The sequence below is a fragment of the Prorops nasuta genome, unplaced genomic scaffold (assembly GCF_024137725.1).
Source record: "Prorops nasuta isolate Cenicafe-Biocafe unplaced genomic scaffold, Cenicafe_Pnas_1.2 PNAS00007, whole genome shotgun sequence".
Lineage (NCBI taxonomy): Eukaryota > Metazoa > Arthropoda > Insecta > Hymenoptera > Bethylidae > Prorops > Prorops nasuta.
Window position 1 is genome coordinate 5,811,540 of NW_027116804.1, and position 23,243 is coordinate 5,834,782.

General features: G+C 38.3%; 3 protein-coding genes across 3 annotated transcripts; 1 reads left to right on the top strand and 2 right to left on the bottom strand.

Annotated features, from left to right (window-relative positions):
- Positions 1-7,844: 7,844 nt before the first annotated feature.
- Positions 7,845-8,702, top strand: LOC136774963 (uncharacterized). Its single transcript, XM_066729437.1, has 2 exons — positions 7,845-8,598; positions 8,662-8,702. Exons 1-2 carry the CDS (start codon positions 7,845-7,847, stop codon positions 8,700-8,702), a joined length of 795 nt encoding a protein of 264 aa, XP_066585534.1.
- A 3,724-nt stretch (positions 8,703-12,426) lies between these two features.
- Positions 12,427-15,227, bottom strand: LOC136774964 (uncharacterized). Its single transcript, XM_066729439.1, has 4 exons — positions 14,234-15,227; positions 13,911-14,143; positions 13,674-13,842; positions 12,427-13,616 (listed from the first exon to the last, which is right to left on the bottom strand). The coding sequence occupies exons 1-4, from the start codon at positions 15,225-15,227 to the stop codon at positions 12,427-12,429; spliced, it is 2,586 nt and encodes an 861-aa protein (XP_066585536.1).
- Positions 15,228-15,238: 11 nt separating this feature from the next.
- LOC136774965 (uncharacterized) lies at positions 15,239-17,569 on the bottom strand. The gene is made up of 2 exons (XM_066729440.1): positions 16,828-17,569; positions 15,239-16,785 (listed from the first exon to the last, which is right to left on the bottom strand). Exons 1-2 carry the CDS (start codon positions 17,567-17,569, stop codon positions 15,239-15,241), a joined length of 2,289 nt encoding a protein of 762 aa, XP_066585537.1.
- Between the last annotated feature and the right edge of the window lie 5,674 nt (positions 17,570-23,243).

Genomic DNA, 23,243 nt, shown 5'->3' on the forward strand with positions numbered 1-23,243 from the left:
TATGAACGGAAACTGCATCTTTATTTGCATAAAAACTGTAAGTATTTACTTTTTACATTTTTTCATAATTATTGTTTGTTTGTTTTTTTTAAAAATAAAGTGAAGAAAGACGAAGAGAAACAGGCTGAGGAAAAAGATATTGAGTCAAAGGAGACGAAGAAGGAAGAGGAGGAGGAGGAAAAAGATATTGAGTCAAAGCAAACGAAGAAGGAAGAAGAGGAGAAAAAAGTAGAGGAGGAGGATATTGAGTCAAAACAGACTAAGAGGGAAGAAGAAGAGGAACCACCACATTTCTATTTCTTTTACTATTAAATTTTTTATAGAATAGTTTTTTTTTAAAAACATAAGAAAAAAAGTAGAGGTTAAATAAAAAATTATTGAAAAAATATTATTGTAAATATTCCCCTTCCTATTTCATCAGGAGTAAACGGAAAGAAATCTAATACGTTTTGATTAAGAGATGTAACTCAATCTAGAGTAGAGATAGATAAGGATTATTCGTACTGGAGAGCAATCTCGACTTCATTAGTGTTTCTGACAGTAGACGAAATGGATTTAAACAAAAAAAAATCAGTTTGCCAGACAAAAAAATGACATTATTGAATTATCAACAAACAGGAAAGCCTGTAGCAATCGTAAAGCCATTTAGGATTGTACAATAGCCAACACCGCAGTTAGTTGTACCAAATAGATTGTGACTTCTGCAGCAGCATCAACCACTCCGTAGACCTTTAAATGCACCGCTGCAACCTGATGCTGCTGGTGATACCGATCATCAACCTATACCACGTATTGTAAGCTGTGCAATATGCGGTCTACGTGAGCATAGGGGTCGTGATTGCGTTTAACAGCCACTATCACGAATCGGTAAGGAAAGTTTAAACTCTTCTAAAATTAAGTACTTCATGAAATTAAAATTTAAGACTAACAATAAATCATTTTCAATTTTTTAATCGCAGATGCTGCTGCTGCTACAGTTTAGGAGCAAAGTTATTATTATTATGATGTGTATAATATTATTATTATTATTAAAAATATATAAATTTTAATTAAAAACTCCAACGATGGTTCAACTCGCAACCCCCATCTCCCTTCTCCTCACCCTTGAAATCACGCGAAAAATGATAAAACAATATTATTAACGTTCGTCGTATCAGGATGCTAGTTAAAATATTAAGATCATCCAAAGTATGGACGAGGTAGTGGAAGATTGTAGTGAGATGGAAGAGGAGGATAATAACGTGTTGATAGCTATTGTGAGGTGGCGAAAGCTAATACGTATTGATAGAGAAAATAATACGTATTGTTAATATATTTCGTATTGAGCTTACATCTATTCCATTCTCAGTCTACCGAGTTTGCTTAACGTGATAGTTCCTACAAAAAAAAAAAAAAATGGGTGTAATTAAATTGTACAGATTATTTACTGAACAAAATATTAATAACATTCTAAATATGGATGAATCAGTGGAGGAAGAAGAAGAAGAAGAAGTAGATTTGGAAGGAGATTGGGGTGAAATTGAAGACGAGGATAACAACGTGTTGACCGCAATTGTGAAAATGTTGAGGAAGAAGCTTCAGCGGCAACAATCCTCACAGTCCGATGGGAATAATGACGATAATGATGATGATCGTCTATCAGATTTTAGTAGTGAAATGGAGTGGGAGGGTATTGATATGGAACAAGAACTATATTCAGAAAACATAATACGGTTCGACGAGGATGCTGACGTTCTCCAGCTACTGTCCGATTCATCTACGGAGACCACCCATAATCGGTAAGAATCGATGAAAAAAAAAACAATTTTTTAGCATCGAGTGCTTGGATAAGTAGTATAATAAATATTTTTCCTTACTTTTTTCTCGTAGATGATACCGCTCCTACTGCTACTGTCACTACCATCTGCCGCTATTTACTTAGAATAACCAATCAACAATGATGTCAACATTTTTTCCCAGTATTTATTTAATGTATAAATAAAACCTTCAAAATAAAAAATTATGCTTCCTTTTTTTTCAACCTTACAAATTAGAATTTGCTTTTAGAGGTACAAATAAAAATATACGAGGATGCTAGTAGGTCTCTATTGACATTCTCTTTGACTGCGTTCCACTTCTCGGAAAGGAAGCTAATACGTTTTGATAAAGAGAAGACTAATATGTATTGATAAAGAGGAAAGAAAGGCATCAGATTAACTAAAAAATACGTGCGTAATCGGTCAGTTCATATTTCATTGGAAGATCGTTTTGCATCTGAGCGACTAGTGACGAAAAATCTTGAGATCATTTTAACGCTAGCAACGGTAGTGTAAAGAACAATGTTGTGTGATATACCGAAGAAGCAAGAAGACGATTTATGGGAGAATGTGGAGGTGGTGCAAGACATTGAGTATGATCCAGATTTTGCCGCCTTAGTTGAGCAGCTTATGGAGATAACGAATGAAATGGATGAACAAATGGAGGGAGAAGAGAAAGAGGAGGAAGAAGAAATGGAGGAAGAGGAGCAAGAGGAGGAAGAACAGAAAAAAACTACCGAGAGAAAGGAGATGAAGAGGCGGCGGAACCTTAAAAATAGCGTGCTGAATTTTTGTAAGTATACTTGCTTTGTTAAAAAATAGAGCTATTACTATGCGAAAAGTAACAACATGATTTCAATTATGTCTAATGTGAGAAATATTGGCTACGCAATCAGAGACTTTCGTCACGGGAACACAAGCTGCGCAAATGGAGCCTGAGGTAGAACTTACTTCGACGAGGCAAAGTGGACCATTTTGATTCTAGATGGAAGAACTAATCAAAATGGTACGATTAGCAGCAGCAGCAGCAGCAACGAGAATAACAACACGCAGAGCCCAGCTATTTCGCTGCAGATTATTAGAAAAAAAAAAAAAATGAATATTTTGAAAAATATGTATTTCAAATAATAATAATAAAGTGGGTTTTTTATGCCGCAAGGCTTTTTCCCAAAATCTACGTGTATTTATACGTTCCCTCAATTCCTTTCATAATAAATTAATTTTAAAATATGTGTTCTCTCTCTCTCTCTCTCTCTCTCTCTTATATCTCTCGCGTAAAGGGCTGGGACGTTTGGGTGGGGGGGATCAAGAGGCTGTCACGTGCTCAATTTTCCCCCCTCCACCAGGAGTGTCACTATTTTCCCCCTCCGCCAGGGCAGTCACGTGCTTTATTTTCCTCCACCACCAGGAGTGTCACGTGCTTAAGTTTCTCCCACCACCGGGATGTCACGTGATTAATTCTCCCCCACCACCCGGGTGTCACGTGATTAATTTTCCCTCACCACCTTGGAGTGGGGCAATCCCCCCTCACCCCTCCGCTAAGGAGTGGGAGTATTTCCCCTACCTCCTCTTCCCCCGCGGAAACCCCGACCCCCTCGCCACCCGATCATAGAATCCTCCTAGCCACACTACTGTCACCCTATAATCTCTAACCCTGTATATGATCTTGTCATCAATGGTGTAGAGCTTTCTATCAGGCTCTTTCATGAAGATTAATTCAAAAAGACCTCTCGTACCAATATAGCGCATTTTATCAATTAAAATATCACCTTCATGACTAATATCAAATGTACATCTTCCTATCACATATTGGTTCCTTTCATCTAATGTAACTCCGAAACCATGATCGATTTGATCTTTACTACCGAAAAGAAACAACTGCATATAATGACGTGCAATAGGTGGAAAAGATCTCCCATCTATGGAATGATTCATTTGTTTTTTGAGCATTCCTAAGGTTTCCTGTCTTGATGTTGAATGTGATGATGCAGATTCTTGTCCAGGCTCTGAATGTAATGATGTAGATTCTTCCATTGATTTAATTGGTAATACTGATTTATCAAAAGTAGATTTTTCATCATTATCATCATCATCATAGATCACCAATGATTTATTTGTAAGAGTGCCGTCATTGTTATGTAATTTCTTTTTTTTCTTGATAATATACTCATTGGGGGTTGAAGTATGATAACGCTTCCGCTTCTTGTCATGATTTATATCAATGTTTAAGTCATAAGATTCTTCATTGTTTTTATCTGTTTGCATCACTAGTTTTTTCAGTGGATCGACTATTGGTTTAAAAGTTACATTCAATCTACTTTCGACCATTGATCTTTCCAATTTCAGTGCGCGATGTTTTTCACGAATCACCTCACTCGTTTCAGCAATCTTCTTAAGTAGTGACTTTTCATCCATTTTTATTGTAAACTTTTAATTGTTTAACGAGTCAATGTACTAGTTCAATCGATCATTATAGCTGTTCAATCAACTAGTTTAGCAGTTTGACCGACAGGTTCAGCGGTTCAACCGACCAGTTCAGCGGTTCAATCGACCGGTTTAGCGGTACGACCAACTTGTTTAGCGATTCAATTGACCCGTTTGTCTTTATAACTGATTTGCTTAATAATGTAACCGGTCCGTTTGTATAATTAAAAGCTTTACACTGTTCAATGCTCTACGTTAAACTAACACTTTCCAGCACTGATATGGTGCTTTATGCTATTCGATGGTTGCATATTCATCGAAACCCTTCCGATATCGACCATTTTGCATACCACTGTCCTTATCAATTACAAAAATCCATAATCTTCCTGCTAACACTTTGAACACAATTCACAACATTTTTCAAATGTCATATCAGTGTTTACATGATCTTTGTAAACATGCTTCAAGTTAGTCCCATCCTGCTTCAAAATGATTAACATATTTGCATTGTCACGAATCAGATGTTTTGGGATCTGAGCATAGGTTTGACAAAGATAGAAGCAATCGATGCTCGAGTGCCGACCCATTGAAAAGTAGTCTCTTATATTGTCCTGCTTATCGCTTGCCACATCATCAAATATAAAGATTGAATTTGGTAATGCATCTGTCACATTTATAACCTCACTATTATTTGAAAATTGATGATAACCAATTTCCTCCATAACTGTCAATAGTTGTTCCAAGTAACGGTACTTCGGTTGCTGCAACGATTTCGAGTAAACATACAGGTTGTCAAATCTTACACCGTGAGGACTCTCAATAAGACTTAGCAATATGTTTATTTACCACAATTTGAGGGTCCGTAAACTATACAGCGTATAGTTGACGGTAGCAAAGATCCATGACGTTTCATATCACTAACGGTGGCAGTGTGATAATCGGTATTAGAGATATTGATACTTAATGGTTGCTTTACGAAATGCATTCTCAAACGACTGTGAGGTTAAATCGTAATTGCATGAACTATTTATAGGCATGAAATCGGAGAATTCAATCAGTTTTCATTATGCCTGCATTTGTGTTGGATGTTACAAGCTTGGAGGAGTTAAGCAGTGATCAATTGGAATACGTACCGAAAATTGTACTTTTAAAATACTTTTCACACAGTATTGACAGATATTGGAATAAATTACCCTAGCACATTGGTGCAGATCCTGATGTTCAAAAATATCGCTATTGTTTACAACATTTCAATCTACCTAATACTACTCATGTGGATGGACTACCACAGTTGATAAAAGATTGTTATACATGTCGTGCGTTTGACGTGGATCATTCCTCAATGAAACAATAAACAAACTACCGTTTGAGCTTCATTTACCGGGATACAATTACTGTGGACCAGGAACTCGACTTCAAGAACGATTAGCACGCGGTGTTCGAGGTGTGAATCAGTTGGACGAAGCCTGTTTACAACACGATATCGCATATTCGCAATACAAAGACCTGTCGCAGCGTCATCAAGTTGATGAAGTGCTCGCAAAACGTGCACGTAGGCGTATGAAAGCTGGTGACGCAACCTTGGGTGAGCGTGCTGCAGCAACAGCTGTCTGGGCATCTATGAACGCAAAGCGTAAACTTGGTTTAGGATTACAAACAGATATGGTGAGGAAAGCAGCAGTGAGAAAAACTGGAAATAGTGCTGTAAAAAAAACGGAAAAATCGAGTGCCTAAAAAACGGGGCGGCTTGTTGCCTCTGCTCCCACTGCTAGGTGCGGTGGGAGCACTAGCAGGTGGAGCATCAGGTTAAGCAAAAGCTGTAAACGATGCCAAAGTTGCAAAAAAACAGTTGGAAGAAATGCAGCGTCACAATCGTATGATAGAAGCAACTGCAAGAGGCGGACGGGGGCTGTATCTCGCACCGTTCAAACGAAGCGGAGGAGGGGTAGCAAAAAAATCAATGTCAAAGAAGCGAACAAAAAAGTAACTGTACACGGTCTACCAAGATCTAGTGCTATAAGTAATATTCAATTATCCCACGTATGTCGTGATATACCAATTTACCGTGGAGTCTTTATGCGTACAAGTCTACCACGAAACGGTCCATGGTCTAATGAATGTGCAATCGTTAACCTTGACGGTTCTAATGGTCTAGGCACTCACCGGGTTGCCTACGTTAAATGCAATAATCTTTTAAAGTATTTCGATTCTTTCGGTAATCTGAAACCGCCGACTGAACTTGTTCGGTACTTCGGCCCGCTTAGTACAATTTATTACAATCATGACCAATATCAGTCGTATGATACGAGCATTTGTGGTCAGTTGTGTGTTAAATTTCTAAGAGAACAGACGAAATGTCTTTAACATTTACGCTATCAGGACACGGTCATGTGTTGGAATCAAATTTTTTCCCACCGATCAATCTGGACGACGGTCACTATGGGCTGGAACTCGTAGATTTTCAAAGTTTCTACTCGCTCGCCAATGTAGATGAGACGAATAATAATTTTTACTTTGGTAAAAATAAACTAATAACCATACCTACAGGCTGCTATGAGTTGAGTGCGATAAATGAATACTTGCGTATGCGGTTGGAGTTACCGTATGATGATAATATTATTATTCTGCGTGCCAATAATAACACACTGAAAAGTGAAATAATGTGTAAATATTCTATTGATTTTACAAAAATTAATAATATTGGTTTTCTGCTAGGATTTTCGTCAGACCGCGTAATCCTACCAAACACTTGGGCTGAATCGGACGAAACTGTGAATATTTTAAATGTAAATATTCTACGTATCGAATGTAACATTACCGCTGGTGCATATACGAACGGTAGACCACGACATGTCATCCACGAATTTTTCCCAAGCGTTCCACTAGGTTATAAAATCTCTGAAACACCGAAGAACGTCATTTACATGCCAGTCATTGCAAGGGTAATCGATCGTCTCACATTACGTATTCTCGATCAAAACAATCGTCCTGTAAATTTTGGAAAGGAGGAAATCACCATACGATTACACATTAGAAGATGTTGATTTATAAGAATACCGACGATTATAAACCAACATTACTCGATGAACCAATCAGTCAATCAGCTGCAGTTGAATTGAATACATAATCATCATCATCATCATTACAGAGTAGTATTGAAAATAATAAAATTGGAATTAGTAATAAGAAAGTGTTAACGAAAAAAAATATAGATTTTCTACACTCATTGGGTTTGACTGTGAAGAAAAAAAAATCATGGATCCGTTGAACGTTACCGCACAGCCTGTATACGACAATCGCATAAGTAAATTGGAAATACACGCCTATAATCCATATGCGAATGCATCATTGGGAAATAGTGATGAAATTTGTATACCTATACAACAACAAGATTTGATTCTTTTACCGAGCGGAAGTTACCTCTATATAGAAGGGAAACTGATTGAAGGTACTCGTGCTGTTGATACACCTTTGTTGGATAAAGTTATGCTCGACGCTAATTCTATGGCATTCTTATTCGATGAAATTCGGTATGAATTGAATGGTATTGAAATCGATCGTTGTAAAAACGTCGGCATTACTACCAGTATTAAGAATCTCATATCCTTAAGCACTGAATAGAGTATGAGTCTACGTCATTCTGGTTGGTTTATCGAGACTCAAGACCGTGAAAATGTCACTAACAATTTCAGCTTTTGCGTTCCCCTGCATATGCTGTTAGGATTCTGCGAAGATTGCAAACGTGTCATCATCAATGCTCGCCATGAGCTTATTCTGATACTAGCACGTAATGATATCAATTCAATATTTTCATGGAATAAGTTTACCGATTCAAGAATCGAACTGTACCGAGTGCAATGGAGAATACCTCATGTGACTTTGAATGAATTTACCAAACTACAATTTCTACGTATTATCGAGCAGAATAAAAACCTCACGTTGGCTTTTCGTTCCTGGGAGCTCTACGAATATCCGCTTCTCCCTGAAACACAGCTACATACGTGGGCTATGAAAGCAGCTACACAATTGGAGAAGCCTAGATATGTGATACTCACGTTTAGAAGAAATAAAAAGAACGATCAATACTCGGATGTACTTAAATTTAGCGATTGTGATGTACGTGACGTTAAAGTCTATCTGAATTCTGAATTTTATCCGTACGATCGTCTCGATACAGATTTCACAAAATCTCGCTATTCCGTACTATATGACATGTATGTAAAGTTCTTCAATTCATATTATGCTGGAGAAAAACTGTCGAAACCAATGCTCGATTATCTAAACTTTTTAAAATATGGTCCACTTTTTGTAATTGATTGTTCACATCAAAATGAATCTATTAAAACTGGAACGGTTGATGTTAAAATTGAGATAGAGTGTTGAAAAACCATTCGGAGTAATACTACAGCGTATTGTTTAATTATACATGATAAAATTGTAGACTGTAATCCACTTACGAATATTGTGAGAAATGTAAATTAGAAATGTATGGTTTAGAAAAAATAAAACATTGTTTTTTAAAACATATATAAAAGTATTTATTAATTTACACATTATTACTGTTATTACACAAAAACATTATTCTTTCAATTTAAATTCCAGATTATTGTATTTTCCTCCCAAATATCTCATTATTAATATATTTTCATTTGCTGCTTTCTGCAGCTCTGCAAATTGGTCCTGTGCCTTCGATTCCAATTAAGCAGCCATCCGCGCCGGTAAATAGAACCATTTATCAGTAAATAGTTTACCTATTAATCTCATCCCAAATTTCGTGTTAACTTTCAGAATTTGAAGTATTTCGTACTCTTGATTTTCTTCAAGAGTGTTTAATTTAATAAAATTCATCTTAGGGACGGAAGCTATTGAATTGACACCACTTAAAAAGGTCATTCTTTTTTCTATACTATAAAGAAAACCCCTATTATTATTATTATTAAATAACAAAGATTTAAATGACGTATTCTTACCTTTAGAAGACAAAAAAATATGTATGAAATGTTATGTACATAGAATAAACATACATAACTCATTGCTACAATAAGCATTATATAATTAATATTATTAATATTATTATCATTTGAAGACATAATTAATAAATCTAAATCTATCATAGTTATACTAAAATACCAATAGCCTCATTGTAAAGGAGAAATACTCCTAATAGCGACAAATTCCTGAGTGTAATACGAAGCGCCAGACGCAGCTCGTTCACACTGTCGCCAAGGCTAAGTCCCGACACGTGGCAAATGCACTTCGACGGCAGTCGAATGTTCTAGAACAATGACGCATTTGACCATTGGGACCCGCAAATGTTACCATATAAGGTAATGTTTGACGCTGTACTTTGAGGGTAAGAGCCCCAAACGTGCAGCCCCAAAGTTCAGTTCGAGTCTACAGCTAAGAGGAACCAGTCGAAACTTTTAGGACCTTCAGTCCTCCTGCCTCTTAAGTACACTATTAACTAGCTCACAGCTCTGGTTATCAACTTGTATAAAGAAGAAACATTGTAAACAAATCTCAATAAACCTTATTATACAAAAGAATTTTAAGTTTGTCGTGAATCAGCGATTGAACCACAACAGAAACTTGTGTAAAGAATTAATCTGGTATATATTTTAACTGATACTAGTTAATACTGTTGACTGAAGCTTGAATACAAGTGACACTAGTTACCACTGTTGGATGATTTTCAAGAATAATGCTTATGCAGTATTGCTTGAATTTATAATAAAAAATTGTAGTGGAGGAGGTAAAAAATAATGATGGTAGGGATATCTTAAATATGTGTGCAGATATCAATTTTCGCTGAAATTTAAAAAATTAATCGTTGTTTTGCTAATTACACCTTATTTTTAGCTTTAAAGAATTCAAATTATACACGTACGAAAGCGAAACCAGTCAATTGAAATTTAATATTTAAATCATACACAGATCTCAATTTTATGTTACACTTTGAAATTTTGTTGATCGTATATTAAATTTCTAATTGTTGGGTGATGTATCATTACAACCTTAAAGTAGTTATTATTTTACAGTAAAAAACAAAGTTGAAGCCCCTTTCTCTCTCTCTATACCATCAGCTTATATTATCTTACTAGGTATAGAATGTTTCATAATGCTAATGTAGGGTTTTTTATTCTTTGAATACGGAGAGGGGGGCAATTATCACTTCAGTAGTTATTCTAAAAGTATAACACCATGAGTTCTATCAGAAAAATCAGTTTGCCAGATAAAAAATTTGATTTTAAAAATTCATCCATACCAGTGGCAATTGTTAAGCCATATGCTCCTGAAGAAGAGCAACAACAGCATCAACAACAGGCAGTGCAGATAGGTAATCGATGGATACCTCAGCAGCAGCAATCACTACGGCGACCACATTTGCTGCCACAGCATGCTGCTGCTGTGTTACGGCTACGCAATATACAACAGATGTGAGCATATGGGTTGTGTGACAGTCACCACCAATCGGTAAGAGTTAATAAAAGTCAAGACTAATAATAATTAATAAATAATAAATAATTTTTCTCTGTTTAATCATAGATGCTGTTTCTGTTTGGGGGAAAGATGGAGGTGAAAATTTCCCGATTATAATATAATGGGAGAATGCTGCAGCGATTGCATGCCTTCACTTGCGAAATAATGATAACCCTATATTTTATATCAATATTATTATTATTTGTATTTTATTATTATTTTAAAAATTAAAATCATTTTAATAAATGTTGAGATATTGATTTTTTAATGTTTATAATTTTGTATGTTTGTTTGAAAGCTGATTGGGCGATATCCACAAGGAGGTCTAGGAAGGAAGGCTCTAGGGTGACAAAAATAACGCCCAGGAAATCTGGTAAAAATCAGTTTATTTGATTGCAAAAAAATACAAAAGAATCGAAAAAGTGCTCCTAAGGAGGCTGAGCCGCAAATTGATAATCCACCCAAAGTTACAACTACGAAATCCCAACCCTGTGGTCCCCAGGTCCCCGGACAGGATTCCCCGTACCTGAGACTCCCATGCAACGAAGATAGAGAGAAAGGAAGACGATTTCTTGGAGCCCAAGAAATCGACGATGGAGCAGAAATGCGTACTAAGAGACTTAGTGGCGTCGCAGGAAGGGAGAAATGGCTAAGCTGCTAATCATACAAAAGTTTGACAGAGTCTAGAGCCTAGACTGACTGAAACGAGCCGCAGTAAGACGGAACTCTTGGGTATTAATATGTACAAGAGACCCAAATAGTACCAGCGAGAGAGAGAGCTCTACGCTGTGGGCCACCTGTCGGCCTTAATTGGAGGTAGGACCAAGAGAGACAAAGTGTGAGTAGAAGCGAGACGGCCTGAGAGTCCCAGACCGCTCGCACCTACACTCCGATCTCCAACAAATCCTCCCCCGCATTGACGTTCCTGCGTCAATAGATGAATCTCGCAGATGTAGAAATAAACTAAACTTATGTTTTTAAAATATGAAATGGTGAGACACTGTAAATGAAGACCATGGTGGAGAGAAAAAAAATAACCTTTGAGCGAAGCTCCGAATGTCCACCAATGGTCACAGACTAACTCATTTTTTAACGATGAGTTTGGCAGTTTTCAGCTCTAGCGCTGGAGTCCAACGTAAGAGCAATTTTCCTTGAGGTTCCCAAGACTTCCACTGCCGATATTTCAAGACCGCATGCAATGGTATACGGTGTGTGAGCCCGAACGCCAAGACGGTAACGTATTTTGCTGTACGCTCCAGCTCCTTTGCGGTAGAATCATACAGGATTCCATTCTCCCAACTGCTCGCGTATAAAACAGCTAAATCAATTGCTGGTGCTGGTGTACAAGAAGGTCCCGCTATGGGTTCCATGACCACGTCAGCTGATTCTGGTTCAGGTGGACAAGGCGGATCCAAAATGACCTGCATCCTGGAGTCCTCTTCTTCCTTCGTTGACACAAGCAAATCCGGAAGTTCAAGCAGATAATCAACACATGGAGCATCGTCCGAAAGACTCGAGTCACTGAAGGAAAGGTCCAGTACATCGGACGCGTTGGCTTCTTCGCCCCAAACTTCACGTAAGAACATTTCGACGTTGTCGACTAAATTAGGCACCTTGTCACTAGCCATGATTATGGAGAACTGATTTAATAAGTAGAGCGTCAAGGTGTTAAGATGTACGAGTCGGCAGATCAAAAGTCGTTGGGATTGTTTGTCAATATTTGTATTTATGCCGGGAGCCTACACAGCTGGGTTAGGCTGCGTTGAATCTGTTTATTCGCTGTTTGAACCACAGCTACTCTTGCTACTGAGTCTGAACCGATTATTAAACGAATAATTCGGCCTGAGTTCCATTTGCAAGGTGGAGCGTTTGGAGTCTTAATTATAACGATGTCACCCTCACGAAAATCGTTATTTTTGATTTGCCATTTTGGACGAGATTGTAATGATTGCAGATATTCGCCGGACCACGTTAGCCAAAAAAGCTCGGTAATCCGAGTGATTTTCTGCCATCGATTTAGAGTAGATTCCTTTAAATCTAGAACGGACATTTCGGGTGGAGCGAGTAAAGCGCGACCAACCAAGAAATTCCCTGGCGTTAGACATTCTAAACTTTCAATGTCATCGCGTAAGCGAGAAAGAGGTCTGGAGTTTAGACAGGTTTCAATACGACAAATTAGTGTGGTCATTTCCTCGTACGTAGGAAGAAAAGTCCTAAGAACACGCTTTAGATGATGTTTTACGCTCCGTACTCCGCTCTCCCATAGTCCACCCCAATGAGGAGTGGCCACGGGAATAAATTTCCATTCTATTTCGCGTATAGGTTCAAAATCTATAGATTGCACATGTTTCAGAGAGCTTTGGAATGCAAGTTTCAATTCCTTATTTGCTCCTTGAAAATTTAACCCGTTATCAGAGTAAATCACCGCGGGTTTACCACGACGTGAAGTAAAACGAGCTAGAGCCGCCAAAAATGCATCCGTATCATATTTGGAGACAAGCTCAAGATGGATGGCACGAGTAGCCATGCATACAAAAACAGCTATATAACACTTAACTGATTTCGAGTTTCGGCCTTGATGCAGTTTTACAAGGAAGGGCCCGGCGTAATCAATGCCAGTATGTTCAAACGGATAGCTACGGTTTACTCGAGCAGTAGGCAAAGATCCCATGAATTGTGTTCCTAGCTTGGCACGCTGACAAACGCAAGTGACGCACCTATGTATTATGCTTTTCACAGCGTTTCGTGCATTGATCACCCAATACTTTTGCCGCAATACTGTTAACGTAAGCTGTAGACCACCGTGCAAGGTCGTGATATGTATATGTCGAATGAGCAGCTCGATTAAATAATTAGTTGGCAAAATAATGGGATGCTTTTGGTTGTCTGACAAAAATGAGTGTTGCAGACGCCCACCTACTCGTAGAATTCCTTACGCATCTAAAAATGGTGCAAGAGAAAGTAATCGTGAACTTGACGGAACTGACTTTTTGCTTTGCAACGTCAAGATATCGTTTAAGAAGGCAGCAGCTTGAATTATTTTCACAACACGCAGTGTTGCAGTGCGTAGCTCGAGAGCTGACACGTGCGCGTGTTGACAAACATTTTTTCTACGCGCTCGAACTATAAATCGCAACACTAGCTAACAACACGGATTAGTTTTGTCCACGACGAGTAGTTATAAAGAAATGACGGTAAATCTCGTTTGACATGATTTGAATAGATCGACGAGGTCTTTATTTCCTCGCTAGTCTCAAAAATTAAAGGAGAATTTCCCGATGACATTTCCCGAATTATTGAGGGTCCTTCCCAACAAAGCGCACAGTGTATTAATTGGCTTGGATTAATTCCTCGCGAGTTGACATCTGCAGGATTGGACTTAATATTGACATAAGACCAATGAGCCTCTGGTAGGCTTGATTGTATATATTCGACTCGTTTGGCTACAAAAACTTTCCATTTGGACGAATGTTGTGCAATCCAAGCCAGCACGATTTGTGAATCAGAAAAACAAAAAATGTCATGCACTTAACGTTTAAGTGATGACTTGATATGAACCATTAGTTTAGTCAAATAAGCAGCGGCGACTAGTTCAAGACGAGCAATACTAATTGCTTTAAGAGGTGCCACTTTGGCTTTTGCCATTACGAGGCTGACTGAGGTTTGACTATTATTATTGGTAAATTTGGCATACACCACAGCACTGTAGGATACATTTGAAGCATCACAGAACCCATAGAGTTCTAATTTATCTGCTTCGCTAAGTTGACCATTCCAGCGCGGGATGGTGATTTTTGTTAATTCGCACATTTGCGAGTAATAAGACATCCATTTGGATTGAATAGGCTCTGGAACCTCGTCATCCCAATTAAGTTTAAGCAACCATGTGGATTGCATTATTTGCTTTAAGACAATGGTGAACGGTGAGATCCAGCCTAAAGGATCGTAAATCTTCGCGTTTTCCGAGAGTAACATGCGCTTTGTTAACTTAGTGATGGAAGAAGGCGAGATTATAAACTGAAATGAATCAGAGCTGGTATTCCATGATATGCCCAGCACTTTGCTAGTTTCGTTAAGATTTTCGCTATTGAAATTAAGATTAGCGTTACTAGAATCATTAGAAATTTCTTTGAGAGCTGTGCTTGCTGAATTGAAGGCCCATTTACTGAGCTCAAATTTACCTTTATCCAAAAACTGAACTAATTGAGATTGGATATCGCGTAAATCCGCAAGTTTGTTAGCTCCAAAAAGAATGTCATCAACATAAATTGATTGAAGTAAGATGGACTTGGCATCTGGGAAGTCATCACCATATTGATTTGCGAGTTCCTGCACTACCCGTGAAGCTAAAAACGGTGCAGGTGCGGTACCGTATGTGACCGTGTTTAATTGATATGTTTGAGTATTACCAGATTCATTTTTCCAAATTATCGATTGGAATTTTCTGTCTTCCGGACGAATTAGAATTTGGCGGAACATTTTAACAATATCTGTCACGCCAACAAAACGATAATCACGCCAATTCATAAGAATAGCTGTTATATCTTTTTGTAGTTTGGCCCTACTAAGAGTACGTCGTTGAGTGATGGACCACTCTTAGTTTTAGCGGACGCGTTAAATACGACACGTATTTTCTGCTTTCCATTCTCGAGCTTAAAAACGGCGTGATGAGGAATGTAAACCAAGGAGTCTGTGTCAATCGCGTTTGTTGTGACCTTCTCCATATGTCCTAGCTGCTCGTATTCTCTAATGAATTGAGCATAGCTTTCAGACTGCTCAGGAGATTTGTTAAGACGACAGAGAACTCGCTTTAAGGCTGATTCGGCAATGCTGCGAGAGGCTCCCAGTGCCAATTTGGAGGACTCTGTATTGAAAGGCAATGCAACCTGATAGCGGCCTGACGGTAATTGAGTAACGTTACTCGCGAAAATGTCCTCGCATAATTGATCTTCAGGGGTCAAACTATGGATGCTAGGAACGTCTTCAATCTCCCAAAAGTCTCGAAGTGTTTTATAGAGGTCACAACAATGAAGAGCGGTTATCGTTGTGGCATGCACGTGCGACCCAAGTGTACCATACACAACCCAGCCAAATAACGAGTCTTGTGCTCTCAGCGCATGGTGCGATGAATGAATTACTTGATTCAGTAAGAGCTGAGGACAATAATCTGCACCAATTAAAATATCAATTGGATTTTTAGCAGAAGCATATTCGTCCGCTAGGTCCAGAGAACCTAATTGAGGGAATTCAAGAGGTGAATACGACCGAGGACTATAATTCGTGATCTTTGCTAAAATTAATGCCGTCACCTTGAGTGAGGCCTGATCGTGTTTAACTGACTGTAAGATGAGTTCAGCTTTGCTCGAGACGTTATGTACCGCACCTCCTTTGACTCCGTAAATCGTTGCATTAACTTTGCGGCGTGTAACTCTTAATAACTGGGCTAGATTTTCCGTCATGAACGACGTTTGTGAACCTGGGTCGACTAAGCCTCTAATAATAATTTGACGGCCATTTGGTGCTGTAGCACGTGCGAGAAACGTAGCAAGGAGTGTCGTGCGTTCTTCCATCGCACTCACATGAGCAACAATAGAAGTCGAAGACTGATCAATGGTTTGAAGACTCGTGGGTGCAGCAGCTTGAGATGAATTACGTTGAGGCGTCGGATTAGGTTGTTTCTCAAAATGCAAAAGCGTATGATGTGCCTTGGAACATTTTTTACACCGAGAATTACTTCGGCAAGACGATATCGAATGTCCAGGTCTCAAGCAATTGATCCAAAGTGAGTTATTTTGCGCTGCTTTATATCTGGCTTGAGGGTTCAAGGCAATAAAGCTGTTGCATTGATAGAGAGGATGATCCGCGTCACAATAAAAGCATTTTGGTTTATCAACGATTGCGTTAAGTGATTTCAACGACTTAGGACGAGAAGTTTTATCAGTAGTTTGTTTACTACCTTTGAATTTATTACTAATAGATTCGAGCATATTAATCTGCTCGGTGATGAACTCTAAAAACTGAGTGAAAGAAGGATATTTCAATACACGTCTTATTTCCTTCTCCCATTCCACAGTGATAACTTGATCTAGCTTGTTTGAGAGAATGTGGACCAATATGGCACTTCAACCATCAACTGGATATCCTAATGTCCTCAGCGAGTCAAGCGCAATTATAGTTGTATCGCGTAGTGTTTTCATGGACATGAGATTGTCAGTGAAGACTTTCGGAATGAGCGTTAGTTTGCTAAGAAGGTTGGACGTAATAATTCGTTCATTTGTATACCTAGTCACTAATGCATTCCATGCTGTTAAGTAACTATCGTTACTGGCGGCTAAGGATCGAATTACTGAGCTAGCTTCTCCTTGAAGACATGCCTTTAAATAATGAAACTTTTGAACACCTGGTAATGTCGAATTATCGTGAATCATTGATTTGAAAGAGTCATAGAAGGTTGACCACACAGAATAGTCACCACTAAACTTGGGTAAATCTAACTTAGGAAGTTTCAACGAGGGAGCATGGGTCTGCCCTGCAGTGACAGGAGCGACTTGCTCACCGCTTAAATTCTCGATTTGCTCTAAAATGTATTCTTCCGCAGTCAAATACGCCGTTATAGCTCGCTCATAAGTATTCTGCGTCGTATAGTTAAACTGTTGCAAATCTTTTTCCGATAAATGATTAGTAATCGTCACATGATTCGTTTGTATTTTCGCGAGAATTTCCTTGGCACTAGCCAGACGACCATTTATATAAGGGATGGTAAAATTACCTATACCACGCTTTTTGGTGTTGACCAGTAGCCGTTCTAATTCTGAGCAATAAAGACTAACGTGACCTGCGCACATGAGTATTTCCTCCTGCGTTACCATTTTGCCACCAGAGACACTCCCCCAGTCATCTCGAAGAATCACCAATCAAAATTCAACTCAATTGAATATGTACCGGTTATATCCGGTTCGAAGGACCAGAAATTTGTTTGAAAGCTGATTGGGCGATATCCGCAAGGAGGTCTAGGAAGGAAAGCTCTAGGGTGACAAAAACAACGCTCAGTAAATCTGGTAAAAATCAGTTTATTTGATTGCAAAAAAATACAAAAGAATCAAAAAGTGCTCCAAAGGAGACTGAGCCGCAAATTGATAATCCACCCAAAGTTACAACTACGAAATCCCAACCCTGTGGTCCCCAGGTCCCCGGACAGGATTCCCCGCACCTGAGACTCCCAGGCAACGAAGATAGAGAGAAAGGAAGACGATTTCTTGGAGCCCAAGAAATCAACGATGGAGCAGAAATGCGTACTAAGAGACTTAGTGGCGTCGCAGGAAGGGAGGAATGGCTAAGCTGCTAATCATATAAAAGTTTGACAGAGTCTAGAGCCTAGACTGACTGAAACGAGCCGCAATAAGACGGAACTCTTGGGTATTAATATGTACAAGACACCCAAATAGTAACAGCGAGAGAGAGCTCTACGCTGTGGGCCACCTGTCGGCCTTAATTGGAGGTAGGACCAAGAGAGACAAAGTGTGAGCAGGAGCGAGACGGCCTGAGAGTCCCAGATCGCTCGAACCTACACTCCGATCTCCAACAATGTTGTTTAAAATAAAAAGGGTTTTTTATGCCTTCGGGCTTTTTTCCCTAAATCTATCGTTTTATTTTCCTACCAATCTATGTTCCTTCATCCCCATTATCCTTACATAGGGGGTTCAAATTAATAGTAGTAGTAGTAGTAGTAGAGTTTCAAACACATGGTGTGTCAATCCACACTCTGCAGATCGCACCAAAACTGCTTTAGGGGGGTTTTATCAGAGGAGGGGGTATAGTTGAGATATATTACCTCGTGTTAGGACAATGGACTAGGTCCAGATACGCGTGAAACGCTATACTCTCTCTCTCTCTCTCTCTCTCTCTCTCCTGGAACGCTCTCCATGGAAGAAGAAAGACAATCGTATATAGAAAAAATATTTAATAGATGATTGTATCCATTGTAGGTCGCGGCGAGCGCGAAGCGCTGTGCTCAGCCGAATAGCACATCCGAGACCGCTATTCTCTCACTCACTCACTCTCTCTCTTAAAAATTAGAGCAGTTCCTAAAGCAATTAAAAAGAATATGGCCTGACGTCATCAGAGTGGGGGAACTCATAAGTGGTGGGGGTCAATGCAGTCCCTAAACTTATATTAAAATTGTGACACGTTCGTGAAGCAATTAAAAAATTACTGTGACGTCAGCGGAGTGGGGGAACTCATATTCTAACCAAGTGGGGGGGGGGGGGGGCATGACGTCAGAGGAGTGGGGACACCTCCCGCCTCGCGACGGGGACCCCCGCGCGTCTCACCCCCCTCGCCACTGTTCCAGTATCGGCATAGCTACACTACTCTTACAAAATTATATGCCACAAGAACCACCAATAGTAAAGAGGCCATTAAAAGCCTGTAGTAGTTCTTCCAAGATTTTGTTAGGCCGAGGTGTGTTATGTCCGATCGAAGTAGTTGCTTCACGTCGGATAAGTTATCCTAGTTTTAGAAGCCGAAAACGTCAGGTATATTCTAATAACGACTGGATGACCCAGAGCGAATGGGCAGGTAGAGCGCGTGAACCGCATATTGGGATCAATGCTAAGAAAACTGGTGGACAACTCGGTTGGTCGTCATTGGTATGAAGTACTAAATCAGGTGGAGTTCGCATTAAACAACTCGATCAACAAATCTACCGGCTATACCCCGTGGCGATTGCTGAGGGATCTCATCCAAAGAGGGAGAATTCCTGACTCGATCAAGGATTACTTGGACAAAAACAAGGCCTACATGATTCCTGATTTCGATGACCTTCGTGCAAAGGCAGAGAGACGAATTAACCCATTAACGTCCAAAATGTCAAAATTTCTTGCACGTTTTCAAAGTGATTTTTTCCTATGTAATTGGCGTTGAAAAAATTCTTGAACCACATATTCTGATGTAAAATTGCATGCTCTTTCAGAATCCGTTGCCAGAATCATGATAAACCTCACAGGAAAAGAGATATGCTCGATTTAAACATAAAAAACACCTAAACTTTCGAAAAAAAAAAATTTAGGATTTTTTTTCGAAGTGTTACGGTGAAGATATCACCTTGCGACCGTGATCAAAGGTGATCATGGGAGTTGAAGTTTAACAGGGAATTTTTTTGTTGACCTTGAACCATCGCTTCTTTACAAAATGGCGGAAAAAACGAATTTTTTTTTTCAATCTTCATCAACTTTTTTCTCGAAATCTATGGTCTTTAGAAAAAAATTCATAAAAACAAAAATGCCTTAGAATCGCTCGAGGAACATTCTCAAATTTTTTCAGAATTTTTTGAGACAATTTTTGAAAATTCCATTTCACAAGTTTCCCGGAAAATCAAAAATTGTCTCAAAAAATTCTGAAAAAATTTGAGAATGTTCCTCGAGCGATTCTAAGGCATTTTTGTTTTTATGAATTTTTTTCTAAAGACCATAGATTTCGAGAAAAAAGTTGATGAAGATTGAAAAAAAAAATTCGTTTTTTCCGCCATTTTGTAAAGAAGCGATGGTTCAAGGTCAACAAAAAAATTCCCTGTTAAACTTCAACTCCCATGATCACCTTTGATCACGGTCGCAAGGTGATATATTCACCGTAACACTTCGAAAAAAAATCCTAAATTTTTTTTTTTCGAAAGTTTAGGTGTTTTTTATGTTTAAATCGAGCATATCTCTTTTCCTGTGAGGTTTATCATGATTCTGGCAACGGATTCTGAAAGAGCATGCAATTTTACATCAGAATATGTGGTTCAAGAATTTTTTCAACGCCAATTACATAGGAAAAAATCACTTTGAAAACGTGCAAGAAATTTTGACATTTTGGACGTTAATGGGTTAATAAGTCCCAGGAATACAATAAGGCGTACTTTGACCAAAAACATCGAGAGATATGAAAATACGCTGTGGATGTTTACATAATGATTCGGAACTTCGACAACACATTGAGCGCACCGCGGAAACTACTGCCGTATATGGAAGGTCCGTATCGAGTCCTCCGCGTACTAAGGAACGATCGTTATGTGATTGGAGATCTCGAAGATCACCGGATTAGTCAGAGGCCATATGTTGGAGTATGAGTAGCAGCTAATATGCGCCCTTGGTGCCCTTCCAGTAACGAAACCAGTGGCAAAGGTGCCTAGGGATAGGATGGGTGATGAGTATCGCTACTTGCATTCATAAGGAAGAAATACCGGAAAAGAGAGCGTTGTTGTTGCGTTAGCTTTAAAGCAAAATGTAAATAGTTGTATTTAGGATTATTATCATAAAGAATGTAAATGTTCCCGTGTCTGCCTAAAGAAATGTTAAAATTATACTACGACGAATTCTGTATATACTTATGTAGGATTAAGGTAATAAGACGATTCGTATTGAAGATACGAAAAAAAAGAGTTGTTACATGGGGCTGATTGAGCTAGTCCGGGACGAACTAAGTCATGGAGGCCGAGTTGTAAGGGCCAAGATTTTCAATTTCGCGGGAAATAGCGAAGGCCGCTAGGAGGCGGGACAAAGGCGACAGTTGGGGCCTGACAAATGTACAAAGAGGAGCGAATAAAGATTGCTGAAAGAAAGTCGATCGTATTGTTCTTTTCCAGTAACAGCCCCACCTCGCATTAAGAATGAGAATCTAAAAGGATTGTACATACAATAGCACTAGTCGAAGACAACTGTTAGATTTTTAATAAGCAACTTATGTCATCTAAGGATATGGGAGAGGAGAATCTTGTACTAAATAAACTTGTTGTAGAACGCATTGATCGGAAAACTACTCTTGTTTAATGTCCGACACACTGAGGGAAAACCCTGCGAACAAGGCAGAGAAGAAAAACCCTCGAACAACCAATACAATATTAACGTATAATTAAAAACAATTTACCTTGGTGAAATATCGAATCCTGCTTATTTAATAGTAATCTACCCACGAACTTAGGCAAGTGATTATTGCAAATCAACTTATTATGTATATTACGAACTAAGGTCCTGATACATAGTGTGTTCGCTTCTGTGTCCCAAGCCAGAGAGAGCGTCTCCTCTCGCTACACTCGGATTCTCGGCGCCCCCTTGGGCGGTCGTCTAATGACTCTCCGATCTATCACGAGAGCGAACGAAGTGACGATTGATCACAATTGACGTGAAGCATGAATTTTCTATACACTATTTAACTTTGCGAACAAGTACAAACATCTAATGTGCATGGCAATGCCTAAACCATACAACAAAGCCGAGCAATTTAACTGAGCATATAGAATAGATAAGTTTCTTGCAAAAAAATAACTTTCTTGTCATTCTGAAAAGAATCTCATATATGCCTGCTACTATTGAAACATAACCCGGTAAATCCAAAGTAAAACATTTTATATAATAGATATGTAATCGATAAGTCATCTGTGATTTTAGGTATTAGTTACATATCAGTAGCGGATATTTTAATATATCTGTTATGTAACTGTTAATTCACGTTCACTGGAAAGCTTTTGAAGTCAAATAATTACTTATTCTTAATTTAGTTTAAAAGAGGTATTAAGAGATCCTCATGAGGTTGACCACTTGCATGATCATATATATATATATATATAATTTTTCTTCACAGATTCATGTATGAATAGATTATTGACAAAAGAAATTTTAAATCCATAAGCTACACGTGCATTTAAATTCCAGTTTTGTGTAAGATTTGGCAATTATTTCAGGTATACTTTTTATAGTACTATTCCAATGTCCTTATGAAGCAGTAACTAGAGCTCTACTGTGTGTGCTAATAGCTATGTTTTAAATATCATATTGGTTCTCTTCTCTGTGATTCCTTCAAGGCCTTTAATCGACTTTTAAAGAAAAGCTTAATGCAATCCCTGTAGGAGGATAATAATATTGATTTATTTTAGAAATAACACCAAACTATGCAACAATTTATATAAGTAATAAAAATGTAAAATTACCTTAATACTTTGGACTTTCTAATATTTTTACCTTATATGCAAACCCTTGTACTAAAAACTATTATGAGTCCATAAACATTAGGATTCTGTGTAACCTTTTTATACTCTCTCTATAATTAATGGTCGCTCTTACTAACAGAGATACAGAATTTTAAGATCCTTGAGGCACAATGATTAATTCTGCTTTTATTTAATTTGCCATACATTTCATCCTTCTCCTCTGAAACATTTATTTGCATGATATCCGTTAAACAATTAATGCATGTCAAAAATAATCTTCAATTCGTATATATTAGGATTAATCTGCAAAAAAAACATAGCAGAAAGCATAAAAGATTCTTTACATTGGAAAATCAAAGTTTTATTACAACTTTATATGCAAAATAAGATACTTATCTGACATTGAGATATTGTAGGGAAGTCGGTGACAGAATTTTACTCTATTTAATGCGCAATTCAATTTGTACGTTGCTCCTTCATAGCTAATTATTTTTTATATATTTGTCACCAAACCATGGCAAAGCTATCTAGCGATTAATCTATCTTGGACTATAAAAATAATGATGTATTTTATTCCA